Here is a 22,282-nt window from a genome sequence, read left to right on the forward strand (position 1 = left end):
AGCAACAATCCGCGAACAACTGTTTTATGCAAATCCGACAAGCCGAGCGTGACTCCAGCCAATCAGAGGCCAGTTCTAACCGCGGGAGATCCAAATTTCGCGGGACGAACTTTGGCGCTAAAAGAAAAGATCTGTTCTTCCTGAACTGTTCTTGTGTTGCATGGAGAGCGGAACTTCGAGGCGGACCGACAGAGTGGCAGACCGGGTCGGATTCGGCACCAGACGGACTCGTTAGAACCGGATCTCAAAGAGCCGCGACGCCTTCTGGTACTGGACTCTAAACAATACTCTGTTTTTAAAGATACTTATTTAACCGGAGTGGTTTGTAACCTGTAGAGCTTCCTCTGCACTTTGTTCCGGGACAAAGGATAACAACACCGACGAGTCCGCTGTAACTTAAAGACTCATATTATTATAAATAACAGCTACATTGTCCCTTCGTCTTATGCATTTTGCATTAAATAGATGGAACTCAAATGTATGAGTTGCTCCTGAATTTTCATTTTCTTTTCGTAAGTTAAATTCCAGTCGCTGGCTCTAGAGACACGTCGTCACACAAAGCCGATAAGCAGCAGCAGCGGCAGCAGCTCGCGGTACCGGGGACCGGCGGAGCATCGAGCGGTGCGTTCAGGGACCGGTTGGACCGATTTGCGGTTAAATTGAGTTTTTACTCGAGGAACATGATGCGGATGCCGAAAGGCGTCTCTCCGGCGGCATCGTGTCGGCCGGCCGCGGGGCTGTCATGCCCCCAGCAGAAGATCAAGCTTCTGTCCACCGGGGGAGTGAAGACCGAGTTCTTCAGCACCGGGCTGTCCAGCCCGCCGATGAGCTCGGTGCCGGCGGGCTACTTCACCCAGATCTGCAACACGGCGGCGGCCGAACAAAGAGCCAACAGCCTGTACTCAACCCCCCACGGACCCGAGGCTAAACCCATCAGATCATCCTCCGGGCGACTGCCGGTACACACACACACACACACACACACACACACACACACACACACACACACACACACACACACTACAAAACAAGCGGGCATCACAAATACACACTTTCTAACTTTTCTAAATACAAAGTGCGTCCATTGTGAGGTGTGTGTGTGTGTGTGTGGACACATGATGGGTTCCCATTGGGATGCATGCATGTGCGTTTGGAGCACGTTACGTTACATTACATGACATTTAGCAGAAGCTTTTATCCAAAGCGACTTAGAATCATCACCCAAGAGAACAAACTAAGAAGAACAAGAATACAGAAAGTAATATTTCTTCAAGAAAGTCCAACTACAAAAGTACCATAAGTAATAACACGAGTAATACCATAGGTAATAACATGAGTAATAACATAAGTAATAAGTAAGAGCTGTTTCAGTGCCACTGAAGTGCTAATCTGTGTTTCAATCCAGATATAGTCATAAAAAGATGTGTTTTTAGTTTTTAGTTTAAGGCACCGAGGAGCCACTGTGCTGCCGGAGGAGCGTGAATGGCGACGGTCCCTTTTGCCCGCCATGATAAGTGTGACATCTTTTCCCGCAGGCCAGCTGGAGCTAGACACCACCAGAGGCTGTGTGTGTGATGGGGGGGGGGGGGGGGGGTATCGTTGATAGTGTTAGGGGGCCCCTTGCTTAAGAAAAGAAAGGATGCGTGGCCCCCCCAGTGGGAGATGGCTGGGGCAGCGTCTCCACGATGAATGACCCGCCGGCGGCAGACAATAATGTCGACGCAGCAGTTTGTCCTTCTGGTCGCAGTGGACTGTCGCTCGGCTCGGGCGAGACGCGCTCCGTCGCCGTGAGCGACGCTCGTATCCGGGCAGATCCTTCTTGCGATTCCACCCACGGGGCGGCGGCTCCGACTGTCGGAAGACGGTGGAGGTCGGAGGTCGTGACAGCACCGCTGGTGGGTTTTCCTGTGTGTGTGTGTGTGTGTGCTGAGGTGAAAAGAGCCCTTAGAAAACACTAACCGTCGTTCTGGGCTGCGTGATTTGTGACAACGAAGCGTTTCATCTCTCACGTGGAAACTTCCCGTTCCTCGATGAGAGAATTGAAAAGCTTCGTGATCTCAGAGGAGTGGATCCCGCTCGGCAACGCGTCGCCGCTTCACAGCTGCCGGTGCTGGTCACAGTCGGCCGCCTCGCTCTAGCCGGCCGGCCCGGCTGTCTTTTAGAGCTCGTGCATTGTGGAGAGGCTGAAGGGATGAGGGGTGAGAGATGAGGGGTGAGGGCGCGTACAGGCAAGGGTCTTCAAATCTCATGTTCACCTTTTGCCCTTGAAGCCTGTGTTGACGAAGAGGCCCTTCAGGAGGATTAGGTGGACATAAGTAAAGTGAGAAATAGGCTACCACTGGCTTATCATATGCAACGGTGAACTTAATCACACTTCAAGTCTGTATTTCTTGGGGGGATTTATCTATGTCACAAGGTGGAAGTCTCCATTTTGTTTGTGTATGTCTCCGTTTAATCCAGCATTGAGACCCGCAAGACCATTAAGAAGTATCTAATCCAGTTTAATAAGAAAGCAACTGTGTCAGCTTTCCCCCTCACCCAGGATATATATATACATACACTACCGTTCAAAAGTTTGGGGTCACTTAGAAATGTCTTTATTTTTCAAAGAAAAGCACTGTTTTTTCAATAAAGATAACATTGATCAAAAATCCACACTATACATTGTCAATGTGGTAAATGACTATTCAAGGTGGAAACGTCTGGTTTCTAATGAAATATCTCCAGAGGTGTATAGAGGCCCATTTCCATCAAATATCACTCCTGTGTTCTAATGGTACATTGTGTTTGCTAATCGCCTTAGAAGACGAATGTCTGATTAGAAAACCCTTGTGCAATTATGTTAGCACAGCTGAAAACAGTTATGCTGGTGATATAAACTATACAACTGGCCTTCCTTTGAGCTTGAAGTTTGAAGAACAAAATTAATACTTCAAATATTAATCATTATTTCTAACCTTGTCAATGTCTTGACTATATTTTCTATTCAATTTTCAATTCATTTGATCAATAAAAGTGAGTTTTCATGGAAGACACGAAATTGTCTGGATGACCCCAAACTTTTGAACGGTAGTGTACATATATATATATTATGAAGTAAATGTGGCGCTATATTGACCAAAGGAAGCATAACTAACTCAACCTGCTTTCAGAACTTTATGTAATTTGAAATTATGATCTGTAGTTCAAAACGAAGCCTGACAATAGGACTTTAATCCAGCATTGAGAGCCGTTGATGTGACAGTTCTGTGATATTATGCCTCCGACCTGCCCACGCTCATGTAGCGTGTGCTTGATGTGGGTTGATGGGGTTTATTACACATAAATGATGCGAGGCGTTTATCAGCAGATGGTGGCGTGCAGCTGATAGCCAGACTTGTGTTTTCTCACTGATAATGGGTGTTGTCCATTCTGTCGCTCTGCCTTAAATACAGTACACGTGCATGCGTTTGAATTAGTTTTGACTGCATTCTTTTGTGATGAGTTATTACAGATCAACACCATCTACCCCGTGTTAAGGTGAAAAACAGTGATGCACTTTTGAGACGGGTTTCCAGAGTCCCGTGGTTATGAAACTTCCCCGTACATTTCAGTATATTCGATAAACCTTCTGGGGGGAAAGCACCATAACATCTGAAGAAGCAACGAGGCGGTGATGGCCTTGTATTTTGTTATTCTAAATAAACACGAAAGTAATTCCATTAGTTCCCTTTTCTAAAGGAAGGATATTAAAGTTGTTGAGCTCCTTCTCCCTTGCCTCTCAACATTTAGGTTTTCCGAGTCGCGCTGCGTTTATGTTTTCAGCTCCGGAGCATCATGCAGCAGCTGGAGGGGACGATAAATAAATGATCTGGTTTCATATAACCTGCAGGGTTCGTACGGTCATGGAAAACCTGGAAAAGTCATGGAATTTTAAAATGGTAATTTCCAGGCCTGGAGAAGTCATGGAAAAAACTTAAATCATAAAAGTTTTGGAAAAGTCATGGAAATTTGTTAAAATCACATGTTCATTTACGCCGAGTCTGAAATAATTAATATATTTTTTAAAGAAAGACGCTCAAAATATAAGCCGGCGATAGCTCTCAATACGCAACATTTTCTCCAGTTTTCATGTTTATACCGAGATTTCAGTTTGGTCATGGACATTTGGTTTAAAGTCATGGAAAAGTCCTGGAAATCCACTGGTCAAAATGTGTAAGAACCCTGAACCTGTTCACAAATGATTTAGTTTTTTTAAAATCGGTACTTCACATTAGCAGCACATGACAAAACAATAGATGCAAGGATGCCATCATGGATGATTTTTAAAGGGACAGATAAATCAACTATTTCACGTAGTAATTATTGCGCGTCCTCTTTATGTGACTCAGCAGCTTCGTGTTCAGTCACGGGTCTGATGTTTACAGGAAGTGTGGCTTCTTCACTTCCTTCAGCTTAAGCAGCACTATAAAGTCAAAGGAACAAAATAAATGCTGGATATTCCCTCACTCAAAAGCATTCTCGTGGGTGAAATGCTGTTGAAAATCCCCCAAAAAAGTGAATGTTTGACCGCTGACGTTAACTTTAGAAGAGCTTTCCTTATTAATTATGCCGACTGTAGTCAAATGCAGTGACTCGGTGATCGCCGTGGGACTTTTAACCGGGGCGTGTAGACTGTTGATAATGTCGTGTCCCTCTTGTTTCCTTTGGGGTCGACGGTGGTGTCAATGTGTTCCAGGATCCGGGCCTCCCGCCAAAGTCCACGGAAGCCCTTTCCGTCTATGACGGCTGCTTTCTATCAAATCTCGTCCTCAAAGCAAACGGATGAATGAATTTGTCTGTTTCAGATGCAAAAAAAGCCACATTTGCTTCGCTGCATCAGCATAATGTCCCCCAGGAACAATGTCCTGACTCATTCCCTGCCTGCGTCGCATGTCGCGTTCCCTGACTTTCAGGGAATGTGCGCAATCTGCCCCCAAAAAAACGGCAGCAGCATTGATATCAGCTCTATGAATTACTCTCTCTGTCACTTTTTTTGGGTAAACAAACTTATTTCGTATAACTTCCAGTGTCGTCTTGCATCGCCAGAGATTCTTCCCGGAGCCCCCGTTCAGACTGTTGACACTCGGGTGGGACGTTGGCCGTGTAGCCGACCTTACGCACTCGATCAGAATCCCTCTCTGCTGCTCTCGTTACCTTCGCATTGAAAATGCGGAAGGTTATGTTTTGATCGCTGTGTATTTATTTATTTATTTATTTATTTGTATGCGTGTTACTCGCATAACACAAAAAGTATTAAACCGAATCGCATGAAATTTGGTGGGATGATTGGTTATTATCCGGGGACCATTTGATTAGATTTTGGGATCAATTGGGTCAAAGGTCAAGGTCATGAAAAGGTCAAAATCTTCTTTTTACCATAGCGCGGTCAATTTTTATCCAATTGGCATGCAACTAATGCCAACATGTTCATAATTCAATGCCCAATCTTGTGATATGCGAAGGTATGCGCTCTACCGAGGGCCCGTTCTCGTTCACCTTGTTTTACCCTGGCCCTGGAGCTCCTCAATACGGGGGTGTTTTGCATTTCAAAGCAGCCGGCTCCCCCCCCACCTCTCTCCACCACCAACCCAAATGGGCAGATCCACCCTCCTCTTTGACCTCTTTGAGAGCCACGCTGACAATCGGCAATAGAGGCATGTTTTCCTCTTCTTTTGCCTCTCCCAGGGTGAGGTGGTGAGGTCTTTGTGCACAGAGGAGTATATATGAGCAGGCATCCTGTAACTCGCCCTCGGCTCGGATGGAAGTTGTGTCCCGGTCTGTTGGTTTGAAGAGAGGCCCGACTGCAGAAGTCATTCACGTGATGCAAATGTGTGTGTGAAACGGATCTGTGGAGATTTCCCCACAGCGGCGACGGGAATCAGCCAAAGAATGTGGAGCGAACAGCAGAAGCCTCGCGCGCCGCGTCGGGCGTAACTGGGCCGCCACGTCCCGGAGATAAAGAGCTCATCGGAGTGTATTTGTCACAGGCCGTTTCCACCTCCTCTCACAGCCACTGACCAAAGCAAATAGTGGCTTGCTACACAATAACGTGCTCACTATAATAATCGCGATGCCCACAATGCTCAGCTTTACTCTTTTATGCGCGCCGGCCTGTAAATCCACAATCAGTCGCTCTTTCTAGGACAAACAAAATGGTGTTGGCGTGATCTGATGACTCAGCAGGGAAATCCCTCGTGCGAAAAAGGGAGCACCCAGGGCCTCATGCAGCTGCAGGGTGAAACCGTTGGCTCCCCTCTTACTTCTGACACCCAGCCAAATCATAAACCTACCACGCCTGAACAATGCAGGCATGGTGCGCCTCGATCTGCACATTCAGGTCATGGAAGTTTAACGTATCCTAATTCCAGGGATGCTTTTCTTGTATTGATGACTTACGCTGGGACTGGAAATCAAGTAAAACCAGACAGATCTTCTCTCTGTTTACCTGCAGTTGACTCCGACTGCTCGAGCCACTCCACAGAGTATCCGATTCCTCTCTGTGACCCCGGCTGTTTGGCCTCTATACTGTCAGCCAACATAAATCCAGCTTTTAATCGCATGATCAGAGTGGCCGGTCTCTGCCCCGAGTGTCTCTCTGTCCGATACTGAAGTTATTTTTGCTGCGAGGGTTAAAAGCCAGCAGTCCGCTTGCTGCTCCAGATGTCACCAGTCAACAGGTGGAAGTGTCGGGCAGCACACTGGGACAATAGCGGCCTTCATTATCCACACACTCGCACAGGCGCATCCACACGTGCTCACTGCTTACGTCCATTCGGCACTTTTTTCCGTCTCTGGAAAGAAAGAAAAAAAGTCCTTTGCCTCAAACCTTTGAGCAGAAAGCACTGCAGTGACAACAAGGGGGTGACTGTTGCCAAGTGTGTGTGAGGAGGGCTGAAGGAAAGAGAGTTTGTGAGACGACACAGAGCTCAAAGAATAAGAGAGGACACGATTATAGACGACTGAGGTGAGATCCGAACCAGATGCCGACGATTACCCAGGAGCCTCGGTAATGCTGAGCGTGGCGAATGAATGCAGATTGACTGAGAATTCACTCGTCCACGGTTTTGGAATGAACTATTAACTGGCAAGAGTTGAGCGTGTAAGTTTGTCGCCGCCTTGTGCAACGTGTTCAGTGACAGTTGGTAATTTCTCAATCCTGTGAGGCTCACTTGGTTCATGTGACTTTCACTTTTGTTACATCGGGCCTATATAGGTTATTGAAAAAGTAATGGACTGGCAAAAGTGGTGCAACTATGTCACAGATAAATGGCCTGACTGTATTTCTTTACTCTATAGAAAATGATTTCTCCCTGCCTTATTTATTTATAGTTTTGTTACTATGGTATTGTTTTTGTTTCTTTATTTGCATATGTGTTTATTTTTTTGTTTTTTACTTCTCTTTATACAAAGAATCTGAAAAATTTCAATATGTGTATGTGAGATTCTGAACACTAATAAAATATAAATAAAAAGAAAAAAAAGAAAAAGTAATGGTCACATGAAGATATTATATTGTAGTGCAAAGGTTGTGTGTGTGTGTGTGTGTGTGTGTGTGTGTGTGCTTTAGATTGAAGCTGCCAGTCTGAGTGTCTGATGCATCGTGGTGATCGGGAAGTGAAACGTCTGGAAGTTTGAGAGGGGGAGGAGAGGTCCTTGAGTAATTCCACGGATTTCATTTTATTTTGCAGGCACTGGGTCGAGAGACGTTCACCCCCTTTCCCCCCACACACACACACACACACACACACACGCACACCACTCCTGAAGTGCTTGGGAAAGTGTGACGGGGGTGCTTTGTTCCTGTTGGCACATTTACGACACTTTTCAACAACCCCCCCATCTCGCACTTCCGCCAGCATTGATGTCATTGTTTCATGGGTCGGCTGGATGCGCCTCACACGCTTCATTCTCATCATACAACTTGTCAAGTCGGATGAAAGTTTGTTTCCAGCGTGACCATAATGAAGGGAACCAATATATTCACTCTCTATGTTCTTATAATGGCAGAATGATGAGGTCACAGCGGATGCTCCGTGAGAAACACCCTCTTTGCTGTCATGTGTGTATTTGTGTTAAATCGCCGTCGACTCTTTCCTCTCCAGGCTAAAAGGAAGCTGGATCTAGAGGACCCGCTTTACCTTCCGGAGTTCCGCACGCCGAAAGGCAAAGGCAGCGTCGCAGCCGGGATACCAAGTCCGAGGAGTGAGTACACCGGCGCCCGGTCGGAGGGTGGATGGGCGTGAGAGAGGAGGCGTGAGAGAGGATCGATCACACCAGACGCGCCTCCAAAAACGCGTCGCTAGCAAAGCCGTCGATTCCCTGCGGTCCGGCCTTTCGGACGCGCCTTTTAAATTCCGCGCGGCGCGTTTTTCAGGCGCGGTTAAAAGTTAAAATATTCTCAACTTTAAGCGCGAGGCGCGGAGGAGCACCGCTCATCAATGTCACACTCGGCCGAGGCAGCCAATAGGATCAAGCAGGAGGCCCAAGGCAGCCAATAGGATCAAGCAGGAGGTCCAAGGCAGCCAATAGGATGAAGCAGGAGGCCCAAGGCAGCCAATAGGATGAAGCAGGAGGCCCAAGGCAGCCAATAGGATGAAGCAGGAGGCCCAAGGCAGCCAATAGGATCAAGCAGGAGGCCCAAGGCAGCCAATAGGAGCAGGAGGCTTTCCTTCCTGTTTTCCGACGAGAACCTCATATTAGCGTTTTTTAATGACGAAGAGTTTTATAATTCTAAATCTAAACACGACTCAAACTGACTCCCGCTCGGTCGGAAGTGCGACTGAAAGCCTCGCCATCGAGACACCATTAGCGGAATAGATGGTGGTATTCGCCGGACTCTTTCCTTTCTTTTTTTAAAATATCTTGAACCCAAAATCAATGGTTGGTTTTGCCCGGCACGTTTTTGCCGAGGCGTTTTTGGTGCGGCTGCGCTTTTAAAAGTGGCGTCTGGTGTGATGGCGCCGTAACGCAGAGGCCTTTGTGCGTAGATACTTGAGCAGCACACGCGCGAGTCGTGGGATCTGCGGTGGCAACGTCTGTCGGGCTTCTATTCAGAACAAATGGGGAGAGGGTATTCAAAGAGACAAAAAAAGAGAGATAAAAAAGTCCACGCGTTGTCTTTCGCCGGTTTGAAATCTGCATGACAGTAGAGGGATTATTTAAAGTGGATAAATGTGATTTTCTGAAGTCGCTCGACCATTGTAATATTTGCTTTTTTACACACTTAGTCATTATATCCATGACACTCGTGATTATTACAAACAAATATATAACAGAAATATTCTGTTCGACAATATGAGCGATATCGATATCACGGTCATTGTTGTGACATTTTATTTTCTTCATATCGTAAGAAGGTTCTGATTCTGATTTATCTTCTTCCACCTTTTTATATTCTGGTGAGGAGACCCAGCTGTGGGATTTTAAACATTTGACATCCTCCACTACATTATTGCATGTAAATATATCGATTGAATTTCAATTTAAATATTATTTTTTCTGACTTACTTTCACGATGGCTTCCTACATATCTATGCATCTTTATCAATGAGTGCTGCTTTCTGTCCTCCTCATTTGTCTGTTTCTCTGCCCTCAGCTCCAAAGTCTCCGGGCGAGCGGACGCGGTACGACACGTCCTTGGGCCTGCTGACCAAGAAGTTTGTGGGTCTGATTGCGGAGTCTCCTGATGGAGTTCTTGACCTCAACTGGGCCACTGACGTTCTGGAGGTCCAGAAAAGGCGCATCTATGACATCACCAATGTCCTGGAGGGAGTCCAGCTCATTCGAAAGAAGTCCAAGAACAACATCCAGTGGCTGTAAGTACCAGTGGGAGTATTTGAACACTTTAGATATCCTCTACTGCAACTTAAATTATCACCTTACATTAAAAAGAAAGGTCAAAATGTTGTGTTTATTGAAACACTGTTGTGTGCTACAACTCAATAGATGTATTCCTTCTTACACTTAGCTCATCTGCCCTCTAGTGGCCGGTTGGGGAACTTGACAACATCAAACAACCTCCACTGAACTTTGTGTGTTTGAGTTATGACATCGACAGTTTCTACTGCAATCAGATCCTCACACATTGATTTAAAAATAAAAGGTTTATTTGTGTCTTTGTAGGGTTGGAGACGTATTTGAGGGTGGTGCAGGCGGAGGAGAGAAGGCCTGCTCCCTGAGGAAAGAACTTGGAGAGCTGGAGAGAGTAGAAAAATCTCTGGATGAACTGATCCACTCCAGCACCGCAAAGCTCAAACGACTCACCGAATATGAAGACAATAAGAGATATCCTTTCCGCCCAGCTGTGTTTGCTTGTTAGTTAGTGTGTGAAAGATAAACGTCATTCTCTGGTGACGCGTGCAAAGAGCCACTTCATTTTCCGCCGCCGTTGTCCCCCTTGACCAGCCGCTGTACGTTAGGCTATGTGACCTATCAGGACATCCGCTCCATCGGCACTCTCCGAGACCAGACGATCATCGCCGTCAAGGCCCCCGCCGACACCAAACTGGAAGTGCCAGACACGGCCGGGGTGAGAACACAGCATTTCAACAGCATTCCACCTGGAATGAAAACTCTCCATGAGACAAATACATGCAATGCAACTGATTTATTTGGACTATGTATTCATACCGTCTTTTTCTATATTTCCCCCTTGCAGCAGGGGTCATTACAGATCTATTTAAAAAGTAAGAATGGACCCATTGAAGTCTACCTGTGTCCAGAGGAGGGTCTTGAAGATGCCAGCCCGGTGAAGAGCGCCGCCACCCCGAAAAAGGAGTTCCCTCAACCCCTCGGCCCGCCCACGGCAACCACGATGGCGCCGCCGAGCTACTGCATCAAAGAGGAGCCGGCTGACTGTAAGCTGGGTTTTTCCTACGGCTTCGTGTCCATTACAGCAGGATTCAGACTTTAAACTCTCACTGGGAGCTAATTGGTCGGTGGGTCTCTTTACTCCGACGATAAGCCCTGATTGCAGCTGTGTGCTGGTCATGGAGAGCTACGTAGCATCGTAGCTGTAGCTAGCGTGGCTCTGTGTAAGTAACGACACGACACGGTCACCGAAGTCTTTCTTGAAACGTTTATTTTCATGTTTACAGAAAGATTCTTAACCCTCCTGAATCTGCAGTCCAGTGAATCGAGTCAGGTTTTGACAAGGAAACGGACAATATCATTCTCCATCAATGATACACTTTAGTGCAGTTTAAAATGCCAAAAGCATCAAATAAAAAATATATACACTACCGTTCAAAAGTTTGGGATCACCCAGACAATTTCGTGTCTTCCATGAAAAATCACACTTTTATTTATCAAATGAATATAAAATATAGTCAAGACATTGACAAGGTTAGAAATAATGATTAATATTTGAAGTATTAATTTTGTTCTTCAAACTTCAAGCTCAAAGGAAGGCCAGTTGTATAGCTTATATCACCAGCATAACTGTTTTCAGCTGTGCTAACATAATTGCACGGGTTTTCTAATCATCCATTAGTCTTCTAAGGCGATTAGCAAACACAATGTACCATTAGAACACTGGAGTGATAGTTGATGGAAATGGGCCTCTATACACCTATGGAGATATTTCATTAGAAACCAGACGTTTCACCTAGAATAGTCATTTACCACATTAACAATGTAGAGAGTGTATTTTTGATTAATGTTATCTTTATTGAAAAAACAGTGCTTTTCTTTGAAAAATAAAGTCATTTCTAAGTGATCCCAAACTTCTGAACGGTAGTGTACATTTTCATTATAATGTAATTTAATGAAGAAATAATTCAAACAAGTGCACTAAAGAACATTTGAATAGATTGCTCTGAAAACTATGAATAAAAATGTCGGCGAATCACAAGGATAATGGTGAAAAATGTAACTTGTCGTTGAAAATGCAACTAAACTCAAACACGGTGATAATAATAAGAGCTTTTAGCATTCGAGAGACAAATGAACTCCTTTGTCCTTTTCTTCATCGCAGTCACCATCTCGACAGCGGCGGCGGCCGCCAGCTCCTCTGCTGCAGCCTCCACTCTGCTGGACGTGGAGCGTCTGCTGGGGTTGCCCCCCAGCCTGCTCCAGATGACGGAGGACCAGCTGCCCTGCACCTCCTTCGCCTCAGACCCCAACACCCCCTTCGTCAGCTTCTCTCCCCCTTTGGACCATGACGATTACCTCTGGAGCCTGGAGGATAGCGAGGGAGTGTCAGATTTCTTCGACACCTATGATCTTGGAGAACTGTTGAAGAGCTGAGGTGTGGATGAAGTGGGCAGGAGGACATTTGGGGAGATTATGGGGGTAAATATTTAATTTATTGCCATCTCAAGGTAGGAAAATAATACACTATAAAGCCATAACTCTTGAGTTTTTACCATGCCTGTTTTAATGTTAATGAGTCCAAAGGAGGAGTCTCCCCCACCCCCCGTCTTGTTTTATTGTAACAAACATATTTTGTACATAACACTGATGGTACTGGAAGGTCGGGTGAAGGTTGCCGTTTAAAAAGCAGACACTGTTTTGGATAATTCACATTTTCAGATTGCGCTACAAACACAAAACATGTAATAACTCTTACGCAGTAGTTATCGTGCATATCACATCATCACCATCTGTTTCATTCGGTTCAGTGTGACAACTCAGGAATGGTTTTCTTCCTCGTTTCCAAAGTCTAAATATGTAGTGCCGCTCTTCGGCCCGTAGGGGGCAGCCTTGTATTATGTCAGCTTTAACTGCCGTGCAGCTTTACAGGATTCAATCACTGGACTTCAAGAACTCACCGGGTGGGTTTTTCAGACCGTACCGTCTTCAACACTGACCAAATCCAGCTGTGAATAAAGCGGGTCGGCGTCGCTCCACAAGCATCTCCAGCTTCAGACGGTATCGTGTGAAATCACATTTGGAGCTTGTGTTCTTTTTGCTCACGTTGCTTCTGTCCGATGAGGCTAGCTCTTTCCTGCCTTGAGCTTTTTGTCGGGCCTCGCACCCGTTTGGTGCCAAATTGTGTGCCATAATGTGAAAGGCAGCTTCTGATCCCAGAGAGTGGACCCAGATCCAGAGTTAATGACTCATAATAAGTACTTTGTCAACACACGCTCTCTTCGACTGAGCAAGAGAGTCACTCTTGTTGGTTTGGCAGCTTTATTGTGAATCCAGGTGCTCCTCTATGGATAAGAGTTTTCTCATTTTGATTTAAATTGTTTGATTCGGTGGTGTGAAACTACTCTTGTATTTCTGAGGAAATAACCAAAATAAATTAAATGCAGCATCTGTGTTGCAGATGTGGGGGTTAATTGATGAATTAATGTTTACTTAGAGTATAGATTAGTGTTTTCTCTTGTTCAAAAATGAGTGCAGTCTGTTGATCTAGCAGCAACAGAAACCAAAAGGTATTTGTACCTTTACTGTTAAAGTGTCACGCCCATGAATGCTTCCCCACACGCGGCGGTGCAACCCTTTAAAATGTCAAAGACATGGATCCGAGGTCGGATTTGGCGGCGACTTGTATCTTTATTTTTCGAAGCGTTCTCGACATTTGCAAATTTGAATTTCATACTGATGTGTTTTTGGCTTGCCCGCTTCCCTGCGGAGGTGAGCTAACTGTCCTGTCCTAACGAAACTTGAAAATGTGTGTTTGTGTGTGTATTTTTGACAGCTTGGGAAATTAGTGTCATGGTGTGTTTGTGTGTGAGATTTTACAATGTAGATTAGAGAATGTAAATTCAGAATTTTTAGGTTTATTATTATTATTATTATTTTTCAATGAGCATTATTTTGTTGGTATTTGTACATAATTTGTTTTGTATTTATACCTATTTTTTCTGAATTTTTCGAAAGTCTTTTTTACAGAAGACTAAACTGTTCTTGTATAACATGCGGCACTTAATATTTTGTAATATTGTGTGGTCTGTTTGAAATGATTAAATAAATTCTGAAGCCATGGTTTACACTTGGTTCTCCATTTTTATTGGACTCACCTGTCATTTCAGGAACCTTTTTCTTCCTAGCAAATATTTGTATTAACTCAAGTACAGTTGAAATACACAAGTCAACGCAGCATTCATCTCCACACATCGTTGCAATCCTCCAAGTCTCTATAATGTATTCCTGAATATGACCTGACTTGCTATCAAATTCACTATCATAAAGGATTTTGTGCAGTCTGATGCGGCGACCACTCCCCGGCCTGACATCCTCTCCCCGCTGTAACGCCATACCTCCGGCCATCATTCCATCGCTGAGTCTTTTCCCACACTCGTACTGGATCGGTCCCGTCCCTCCATCTCCCTTGCAGCTTGTGAGGTCAAAGGTCAGGGATGTCTATGTACAGATTGTAAAGCACTCTGAGACAAATGTGTAATTTGTGAAAATGGGCGATACAAATAAACTGAATTGAATTGAATTATATAGCAGAGAGACAATCAACCTGATACCCACAGCTGAGGCCAATTAGACCTCTTCCCTGCACCTGTTCCCTGAGCCACTCCCCCACACACCTCCACAGCTGAGCCTAACCACGCCCCAGCCACCACAGTGACGTGTTTTCTGACATCATATTACATGCACAATTATGACTCACTAACCAGTTTGACTGCCTGTTACCCATCTGGGTTTTTTATTTATTTTTAAATCTGGCCATACCAACTGTGATGACATGACAGGCATGGCTGTGGGAGACGGTTGCCTGTGGGAGGGTGTTGCCGGCCGTGTTGTCCACAAAGGACAGACATGACTGGCTGAGCCTGATGACGCTCGGTCACGTGAGTCAGCGGCGACGTCGTGATCTCAGCAGAAGGTGTCACAAAGGGTCGCAGCTCTTGTCGCGGCATAGATGTTCCGCGGTGGTTAATCCTGGTGCAGTTCTGCAGGTTCTTGAATCTGATTGTTACCAGTCATGTTCTTATTCCAGCGGGAAACTGTTCAATAATGAATCAAACCTCTCTCTCTCTCTCTATCCAATCCTCCCATTCTCACTTAACCAGAAGAGGGGGTATTTTACGGTAAGCCTGGGCCTCCTGGCCTGACAGGGGGAGTAAATTGATAGCAGGACTAGTGTAGCTGAGTCAACAGTGGAGAGAGATATTTGGGGGGGGGGGGCTGCAACTCCACTGGGCTGCTGGGAAATCCTGGCAGCTTGAATCTTTACTGGAAGATGCCGCTCCGACCTCTGCGCTGCAGCGCGTGTGTGTGTGTGTGCGTCAGAGTGTGTGTGAGGCTGTGTGTTTGGCGGAGCTCACTTCCTCACAGCCAAATCAGACATGGTGCAAAGAAGGAAGGAACGAGAGAAAAGCTCTTGATGGGAAATGGCAATGAATAGCGAGGTGGTGTTAGGAAGGAAAAGGTGGAGACAGGGAGGGAAAGCACACTCCAGTGAGTGTCCTCAGACAATGAACTTTCTATCTATCTCCTTTCCTCTTCCTCCCCGTGCCGTGCATCTCCCCCCCTCGCTCCCTCCCTGCAACTTCAAAAATACAATTTTCTTCTGTCGGTTCCCAACTCTTTCCTCCCTCGCCCCCCCCTCGTCCTTCGCCCCTGTGTTCTTCTTATGTTTGGAGCCTCGCCTGAGCAGACCGGTTGGCTCAGTTTTACAATGGGACCGGGCTGGAAGGCTGGCAGACGCACACAAAGGCTCTACTTCTTTACAAGCGGCCGCACAGCAGCTGAAGGAGGGTATTGTTGGGCCACAGCGAGGCTCTCTCTCTGCATTACATCAGCATGGACAGAAACACATGCTGGACGTTTGTGACAATACACACCGACATGTACGACATGCAACGTTCATCCGGAGCATATTCCCTCTTTCCCTTCGCTGATGTTCTCTCTCACACACATGCAACGGAAACAATGAGTGAGTGAGGCCCTGGTGAACCGGGTCAGCAAACCTATTGATTTGGGTCGGCGTTGTTTGGAGTTTGTCGCGTGCCCTCACTTCCTCACAGGAGCGGACATTTCCTCAGACTGCTCAAGAGGTGGAAGAGAGCGTCTCCCCCCATGGCTTTCCCTTTTGGAGACTTTGTGTGTGTGTATTTTTTATTCAGTCGATCAAATACAATACAATATTATTATATATAATATACAAAACAGAAAGACTGAAAAGGTATAGAAGCAAAAATATGCTTATATATTCCTATCCTAAATTAATATCAAATAAATCAGAAAATTTATATAAAATAATAAAAAATAACAAAGAAAATTAAAATATAAAAACAATACATACACATACATATATATATAAATACATACATATATATATGTATACATATATACACATACACACATACATACAGACGCACTTCCACATACATCTTCCATAAATACATTTCAATCACATTTATAACTCTCAAGAATTGTTTTATAAATAATTCCATTGTGAAATATTTAACAACATTATTGGTATAAAGTAATAACGTAAGAAGGTAATAAAGAAAAATAACAAATAAAATAAAAAAATGATATCTATCTATCTATATATACATATACACAGATATACATCTTAGTTCACACTGTGAATTGTGCGTCGCCTTCATTTGCATGAGAACACATTGCAGCTATTTGTTTTGTTATCGTGTGATTTTCACTTTGTGCTTCCGGAGAAATAGTCCTTTCGGCAGTTCGACACTAAAAGATGTGTGTTGGTGTGTGTGTGTGTGTGAGAGAGAGAGAGAGAGAGAGAGAGTATGAGTGTGTATGCAAGTACAATACAGATATCAAATGCTGTGCATGTGCATTTTGGTGAACACTTGTGTTGCTAAGTAAACAGACGTGTGACACAAACAGCAGATTGTGTATCTCTGTGAATGTAAACACGGTGACACCGTGTCTGCACACAGTCAAGACACACAGACATTTGGCTTATTCACCGTAACAGAAGCTGAATAAGCACTTCCAGATAAATGAACAACATGTCACCACAAAGTGAGTTAGTTTGTTCAGAGGGGTTAAAATAACCGCAAGTTGCCGATAGAGCTGGGACAAATTATCCCTTTTTTAAAAAGCTCATGTACAGGAGAATCTGTGGTTTTGTGGTCCAACCAAAGGGAGCCTCTGTATTTGCTTCTTAAAATCACCCGTCTGCACTTCAGAGTGTCTCACCGCTCGTCCCCGAGGCAATGCTCACTGATACACCTCTTTTCTATGAGTTGACAGGCTTGACAATGCCAGGCATGCAGGAGTTATGTTCTATACACAACTCTTGTATTTTCTTTTTCCACCTCTCCGAAGCACTCTTTCCATTTCAATCATTCCTTCAGAGGATTTCAGAAAGTCTGATGGCTTTTACTACAAATTAGAGGAGTGGTCAAATACTCAGGGGTCAGATTTGGGTTTGGAGGGAAATGCAAATATAGATGCAGGGTGGTGTAAACACACTGACAAGTAAAAGATCATTAAGGGGTGCCGGGGTTGCTTTTTTGTTGTTTTTCTGTAGTTGTTGTTTTGTTTTTTTGGGGTATGTATGTATGTGTATATGTGTATATAAGTATGTGTATATATGTATGTATGTGTGTGTGTGAGTGTGTGTATGTATATTTATGTATATATATATTTATGTTTATGTCTGACATTGTTGTACTTGTTTTATGTTTATATGTCTAAACGAATAAAAATAAAAATGTAAGTGACAAAACAGAAAGTCAGAGGGTCTTCAGAAATCCTCCCTCAATAAAACATCCCTTTCATGAGATGAAGAGGAGGAGGAAGAAGCTTTGGAGACTAACTCCCTACTGGAGTGTGGATGAACTTGAGCTGAGGTGCGTTCAGGTTCCTCGCACATACAATATTTCCTGTGTCACATTTGTTTTTGGTGAAACATCAGAGCTTCGACTTGGACGTCTCCACCTCCCTGCAATGCTCTTTCCAATAAACATCACCTCATCCAATGAAATGCCGGCCCCTCAGTTTAGTCTGAATGAGGTATTATGCATCTCCATGGCAACCAGCACACTGCAGACTCTCTGGAGTTTGCATAGAAATGAGAAGTAAGAATGAAAGAGGCGAGGGCAAGGAGACACGCAAACTTCTCTCTCTCTCTCTCTCTCTCTTTCTCTCCGAAAAATAAGAACTCATGTTAATTGAGAAATCTGCAATGTTTTAAAAATAAATTCGAATGCAAAACTCAAAATCTCTCTCTCTCCCCCCCCCCCTCTGTCTCCCTCTCTCCCCCTCTCTCTCTCTGTGTGTTGTCTCTCTGCCAGAGAGCGCAAACATTCCCACGTGATGATGGAGTTTGCTCCCTCCCTCTCTGGGCGGACAATAGCGTGCTGGCGCACCTCCACGCGCACACATTCGCGCAGTGGAGCCTGAACTCGGTCGGGACTCCTCGGGTCGAGCTTCAGACACGTTGTTCACCTCAAGGCGCTCTGAGGGGTCAGCTCTCTCTGAACACAGCCTCTTGTATGGAGGAGCAAAGTCTTTATTGTTCATCAAATGGGAATCACGTGCGCGCGTGAAACTTCGGCTCGCGTTCCCCTCCAGTGATCGTCAGATTGTGCGCGGAGCTCTCAACATGCCGGAGAGAATCAGTATTTCGGACTTTGTGGTCCTGACCAACGAGGATTTGTCTTCGCCGGGGACTTCAAGTTTTCAGTCCAAAATGAGCGACTGTCGGAACACAGTTTCAACCGTGGATGAGGTGAGAGAGGAGGAGGGAGGAAGAGGAAGAGGGGAGACGGTGTGGAGAAACGTGCACCTTTTGTCTGTTGTTTACCTGTCCGCGTAGCTTAGCATAGCGCGTGTGGCTTCAGCTGCAGCTCGCGCTGCGCTCACCTGAGACCAGCTGAGGCCAATTCCATCCGAACGGCTGCAGTAGCTTCTTAATGATAACTTTTTATGAGCATAAACTTATTGGTGCATATCAGTGGTGTGCTGTTTTCCGGGTGACCAGATGCTCTGCTGAACCCCTGTTGGGTCACATGGGACGAGGATGCTGGTCGGAACCGGACCATTCATATTGTGGTTTTATAACATGTTAAAATTGGAGGCACACTACTGATGCATGGTTTATTTGGCACTGCTTGTCAAGTTCTGTGTGTGTGTGTGGTGTTCAGAAAAGTCTGGATGTTGACACTCATGGTTATCCAGTGCAGGCTGCATGTCCTGGTTCAGCAGAACAAGTGGAAGGGTTACGCGAGGTGATGAAGCATATCCAGGGTGTTCTTGGCCTTGTCTTCTGACTCAAACTGAGATGGGAATCAAACCGAACACCCACCCACAGCAGACATGCCAGACATGTGGCCCTTTGACAGAATAAGGCGTTGTTTTGTGAGTGTAAGCGTGCTCAGAAATGGTTCCCTGACTGTCAGTCTCAATCCCTATTTGAGGTTTGTTTTGGTTTGCATTTTATTCTCATAGAACTTCCCGCCGAAGGAGGAAGTCGACTGGCTGCTGCCAGGAAGCGAATCATCAAAGTGTGCACACGACTTGATCCTCCCTGGTCCGTCTTCCTTGTGACATACCGGTGTGGTTCAGTGCTCTACTGTCACCCTGGTTGAAGAGAGAGTTCACGTCAGTTGGAGTCACAATAGGGTTGCTGTTGCAAAAATGAAAACTTCGGATCAGTTTCCTAAAATGCCACAAGACAACATGTGGGTGGAGATGATTTAGTTTCCTATGCAGTAGAACTTCCGTCTATAGTGCAGATATCCTGATATTTCACTGATATTGGACGATGGACTCCAATGTCTCGTCAGAAGTTTGAGATATGAAAGGTCTTCATTGAAGTCTTCATCCTGGCTAGAAAATGGCAAAAGAAAGATGTCGAGGGTTCATAAAAAAGAGTTTTAATCAGCTGTCTGCTATATTTATCTTCTGATAATACCCTCATTAATGACCATGACATACTGGAAAGTACATAGCTGGAATAGCTGTTCTGGGGGAGGGGCATGTCGGAATCCTACACATGTGCACACACAAAGACAGACAGACGCACACACACACACACACATATGTAAATGCGACCGCATCTTTAAAGATAGATCTCTGGTTATTATGTTTAGTCTTCTCAATCCAGCCAAGCCTGATTAATGGCTCGGGCAAAGTGTGGGCATGTGTGTGTGGTGTCGGCGGAGGGCAGGCAGACAGAGACACCATTTAGCCCAACACACACTCGGCTGCTTGTTACTTATTATTCCTGATTAGAGGCAACGATAAAGGGAGAAGGAGGGGGATAAGGAACGGTTTCATTTACGATAACTTCAGCTATAATTGTCTGAATGTCATTCCCACACATAGCAACACGTCTAAAGTTTCCCCTCTCATGGTTAACATGTCTGTTGTAGGTTTTGTCATGCTTTTTGAATGTGGTAAATAAGGATCAGATAGCAGTTAGTCACGCACTGCTGCCGGCAGTCGCCACACACCCTGAAAACAGGTGAACACAACCTCGCACATAGGCACACAAATGCTTTTTCAACATCGATAACCTTGCAAGTGGCGGGCATCACCCTCGCCAGAAGGGATGTGCGTGTCATTTCGTCTGTCTCGATGAAGCGGTTGGTTGTCTGCCAGTTGGTATGTTTGTGCGCTGTGATTTATTTCACAAACTTCAACAAACACAACCTGTTCTATTAACCTGCACCAGCTTGTTTCCACTGTTTATCCCCCGTCTGCCAACCACCTTACCAAGTAGAGGAAACTGCAGCAGCAGCAGCAGTGAGCAACTCCCAACTGCAGTCTCCACAAAATCACTTTCCCATTCATTGTCTGCAGGGAGGCATTAGAGAACACACACACACACACACACACACACACACCTCCTTTTAATTAGAGAACTAACCCTTGGGGAGTGGATCGGAAAACATCATCTCACAAGGCCGAGTCTCTGTTAAGTCTAGATTACTGGCTCATTAAAGTTATTTCTAGTGGCATGTAGGTGGAGTGCGGCGTGCCGAGCTCAGTAAAACAAGTGGCCTGTGTACGGAGAATAAACAGGAAGTAGTTTCAAACCTTTTGGGTTTGGAAGAGACTACTTATCCAACTACAACGAAACCAACTGAAAAAGGTGCAATAAACGCGCTGACATCACTCAGGTTGCACAAGACGAGACAGACGGTTGACTTGCTGACAAGCGCTGACTCACCTGTCAGACCGTGAGAAAATTAATCATAACTGATAGAAACACACACACACCTCTACTGTAAACCTTGACAACAGTGCAGCAAACACAAATCAAACATCAATTCAGCCTTTTTTGGTTCCTATTTTGACATGTTTGAAAGATTGTAACCTGTACTCGGGTCTTTTCAAATCAATGAGCCGGACTACTCTATGGGATCAGGGCAACATTGGATTTACATGCATGGAGTCTTCCTTATATTTAGTAATAGTAATAGCTTTCTTCAGTTTTCTTTAATGTTCACACCTATATGTGTCTCCTTGCCATTGCAGTCTCTGGAGATGGACCACACCGCTCTGCAGAGGATGAAGAAGATGATCAAAGCTATACACACCTCTGGACTCTGTGAGTGTCGATGCGTCACATGGTCGGGTGTCATTCATCGTGGTGTTCGTTCAGTTGGCTCATCCACAGCCCTTTGAGGCCTTCTTATCCATGTTGGCTTAAAATCATGCATGAAAGTTCATTCGTGACCTTGGAAATGGTTCTTTGAGGGCTTGAGGCCGACTTTTACAAACCTTCCAACAGCACACGGACCAGGCGATGCAGGAGAAAGCTCCACGGAAACCTTGAGTTGGGATTGTTCTGTCAAACTACTATTCATCAGGTCAAGATCGAACTTTGACCGTTTACGTTGTCGTGTTGCTACATGACTACACGACGGCATTCGGCTTGAAGTTGGACGGCTGCCTCTACAAACGAAGCATGTGAACTCTGCAGCTGTTCAGTGCAAAGAGGAGCCTCCACATCCATCACCGTACAATACTTAAGATGACGTCATGAAGCTGATGCAGGCAGAGGTGTTTATGTGTGAGGCCCATTGTGATGGGACCAGAGCGTGTGGAATGCTGCGTGATTGTGTGTTTATATCCATATGGAGTGTACGATTTTGGTGGTGTGTGTTAAAGCAAATGGTATGTGTGGTTTCGGCAACAAGGAGGTTCTATACAGCGACCTGCCGGCTGCACTGGGTCGCTCAGTGAATGTTTAGCTGGAGCCTCTGAGTCGCAGTGCGTCGCCGTTACTTGTGTTCACCTCAACGATGCGCGGGGGAAACGGAGGAACCGCACGGCGTATCCTTCAGTGGGTTCTCCTGTGCTCGCTTACAAATCTGCTTCCCATTTTTAGGGCTGCAACTCATAGCCTTTTCGTAAAAATGAC

At 45.3% G+C, this 22,282-nt stretch overlaps 2 protein-coding genes across 3 annotated transcripts in view; both read left to right on the forward strand.

Moving 5' to 3' along the window:
• Positions 1-175: 175 nt before the first annotated feature.
• On the forward strand, positions 176-13,958 carry e2f2 (E2F transcription factor 2). The gene is made up of 8 exons (XM_056427082.1): positions 176-267; positions 518-959; positions 8,124-8,223; positions 9,617-9,836; positions 10,144-10,305; positions 10,435-10,549; positions 10,679-10,877; positions 11,996-13,958. Exons 2-8 carry the CDS (start codon positions 681-683, stop codon positions 12,265-12,267), a joined length of 1,347 nt encoding a protein of 448 aa, XP_056283057.1. The 5' UTR covers positions 176-267; positions 518-680; the 3' UTR covers positions 12,268-13,958.
• Positions 13,959-18,323: 4,365 nt separating this feature from the next.
• The window catches only part of asap3 (ArfGAP with SH3 domain, ankyrin repeat and PH domain 3), a 28,973-nt gene continuing 25,014 nt past the window's right edge, over positions 18,324-22,282 (forward strand). For both annotated transcript variants that reach the window (XM_056427080.1, XM_056427081.1), the window contains exons 1-2: positions 18,324-18,640; positions 21,394-21,466. In XM_056427080.1, the coding sequence (XP_056283055.1) occupies positions 18,515-18,640; positions 21,394-21,466 (199 nt within the window). In that variant the 5' untranslated portion in view covers positions 18,324-18,514. The remainder of the gene's footprint in view (positions 18,641-21,393; positions 21,467-22,282) is intronic.

This window comes from Pseudoliparis swirei, chromosome 11 (genome assembly GCF_029220125.1).
Source record: "Pseudoliparis swirei isolate HS2019 ecotype Mariana Trench chromosome 11, NWPU_hadal_v1, whole genome shotgun sequence".
NCBI lineage: Eukaryota > Metazoa > Chordata > Actinopteri > Perciformes > Liparidae > Pseudoliparis > Pseudoliparis swirei.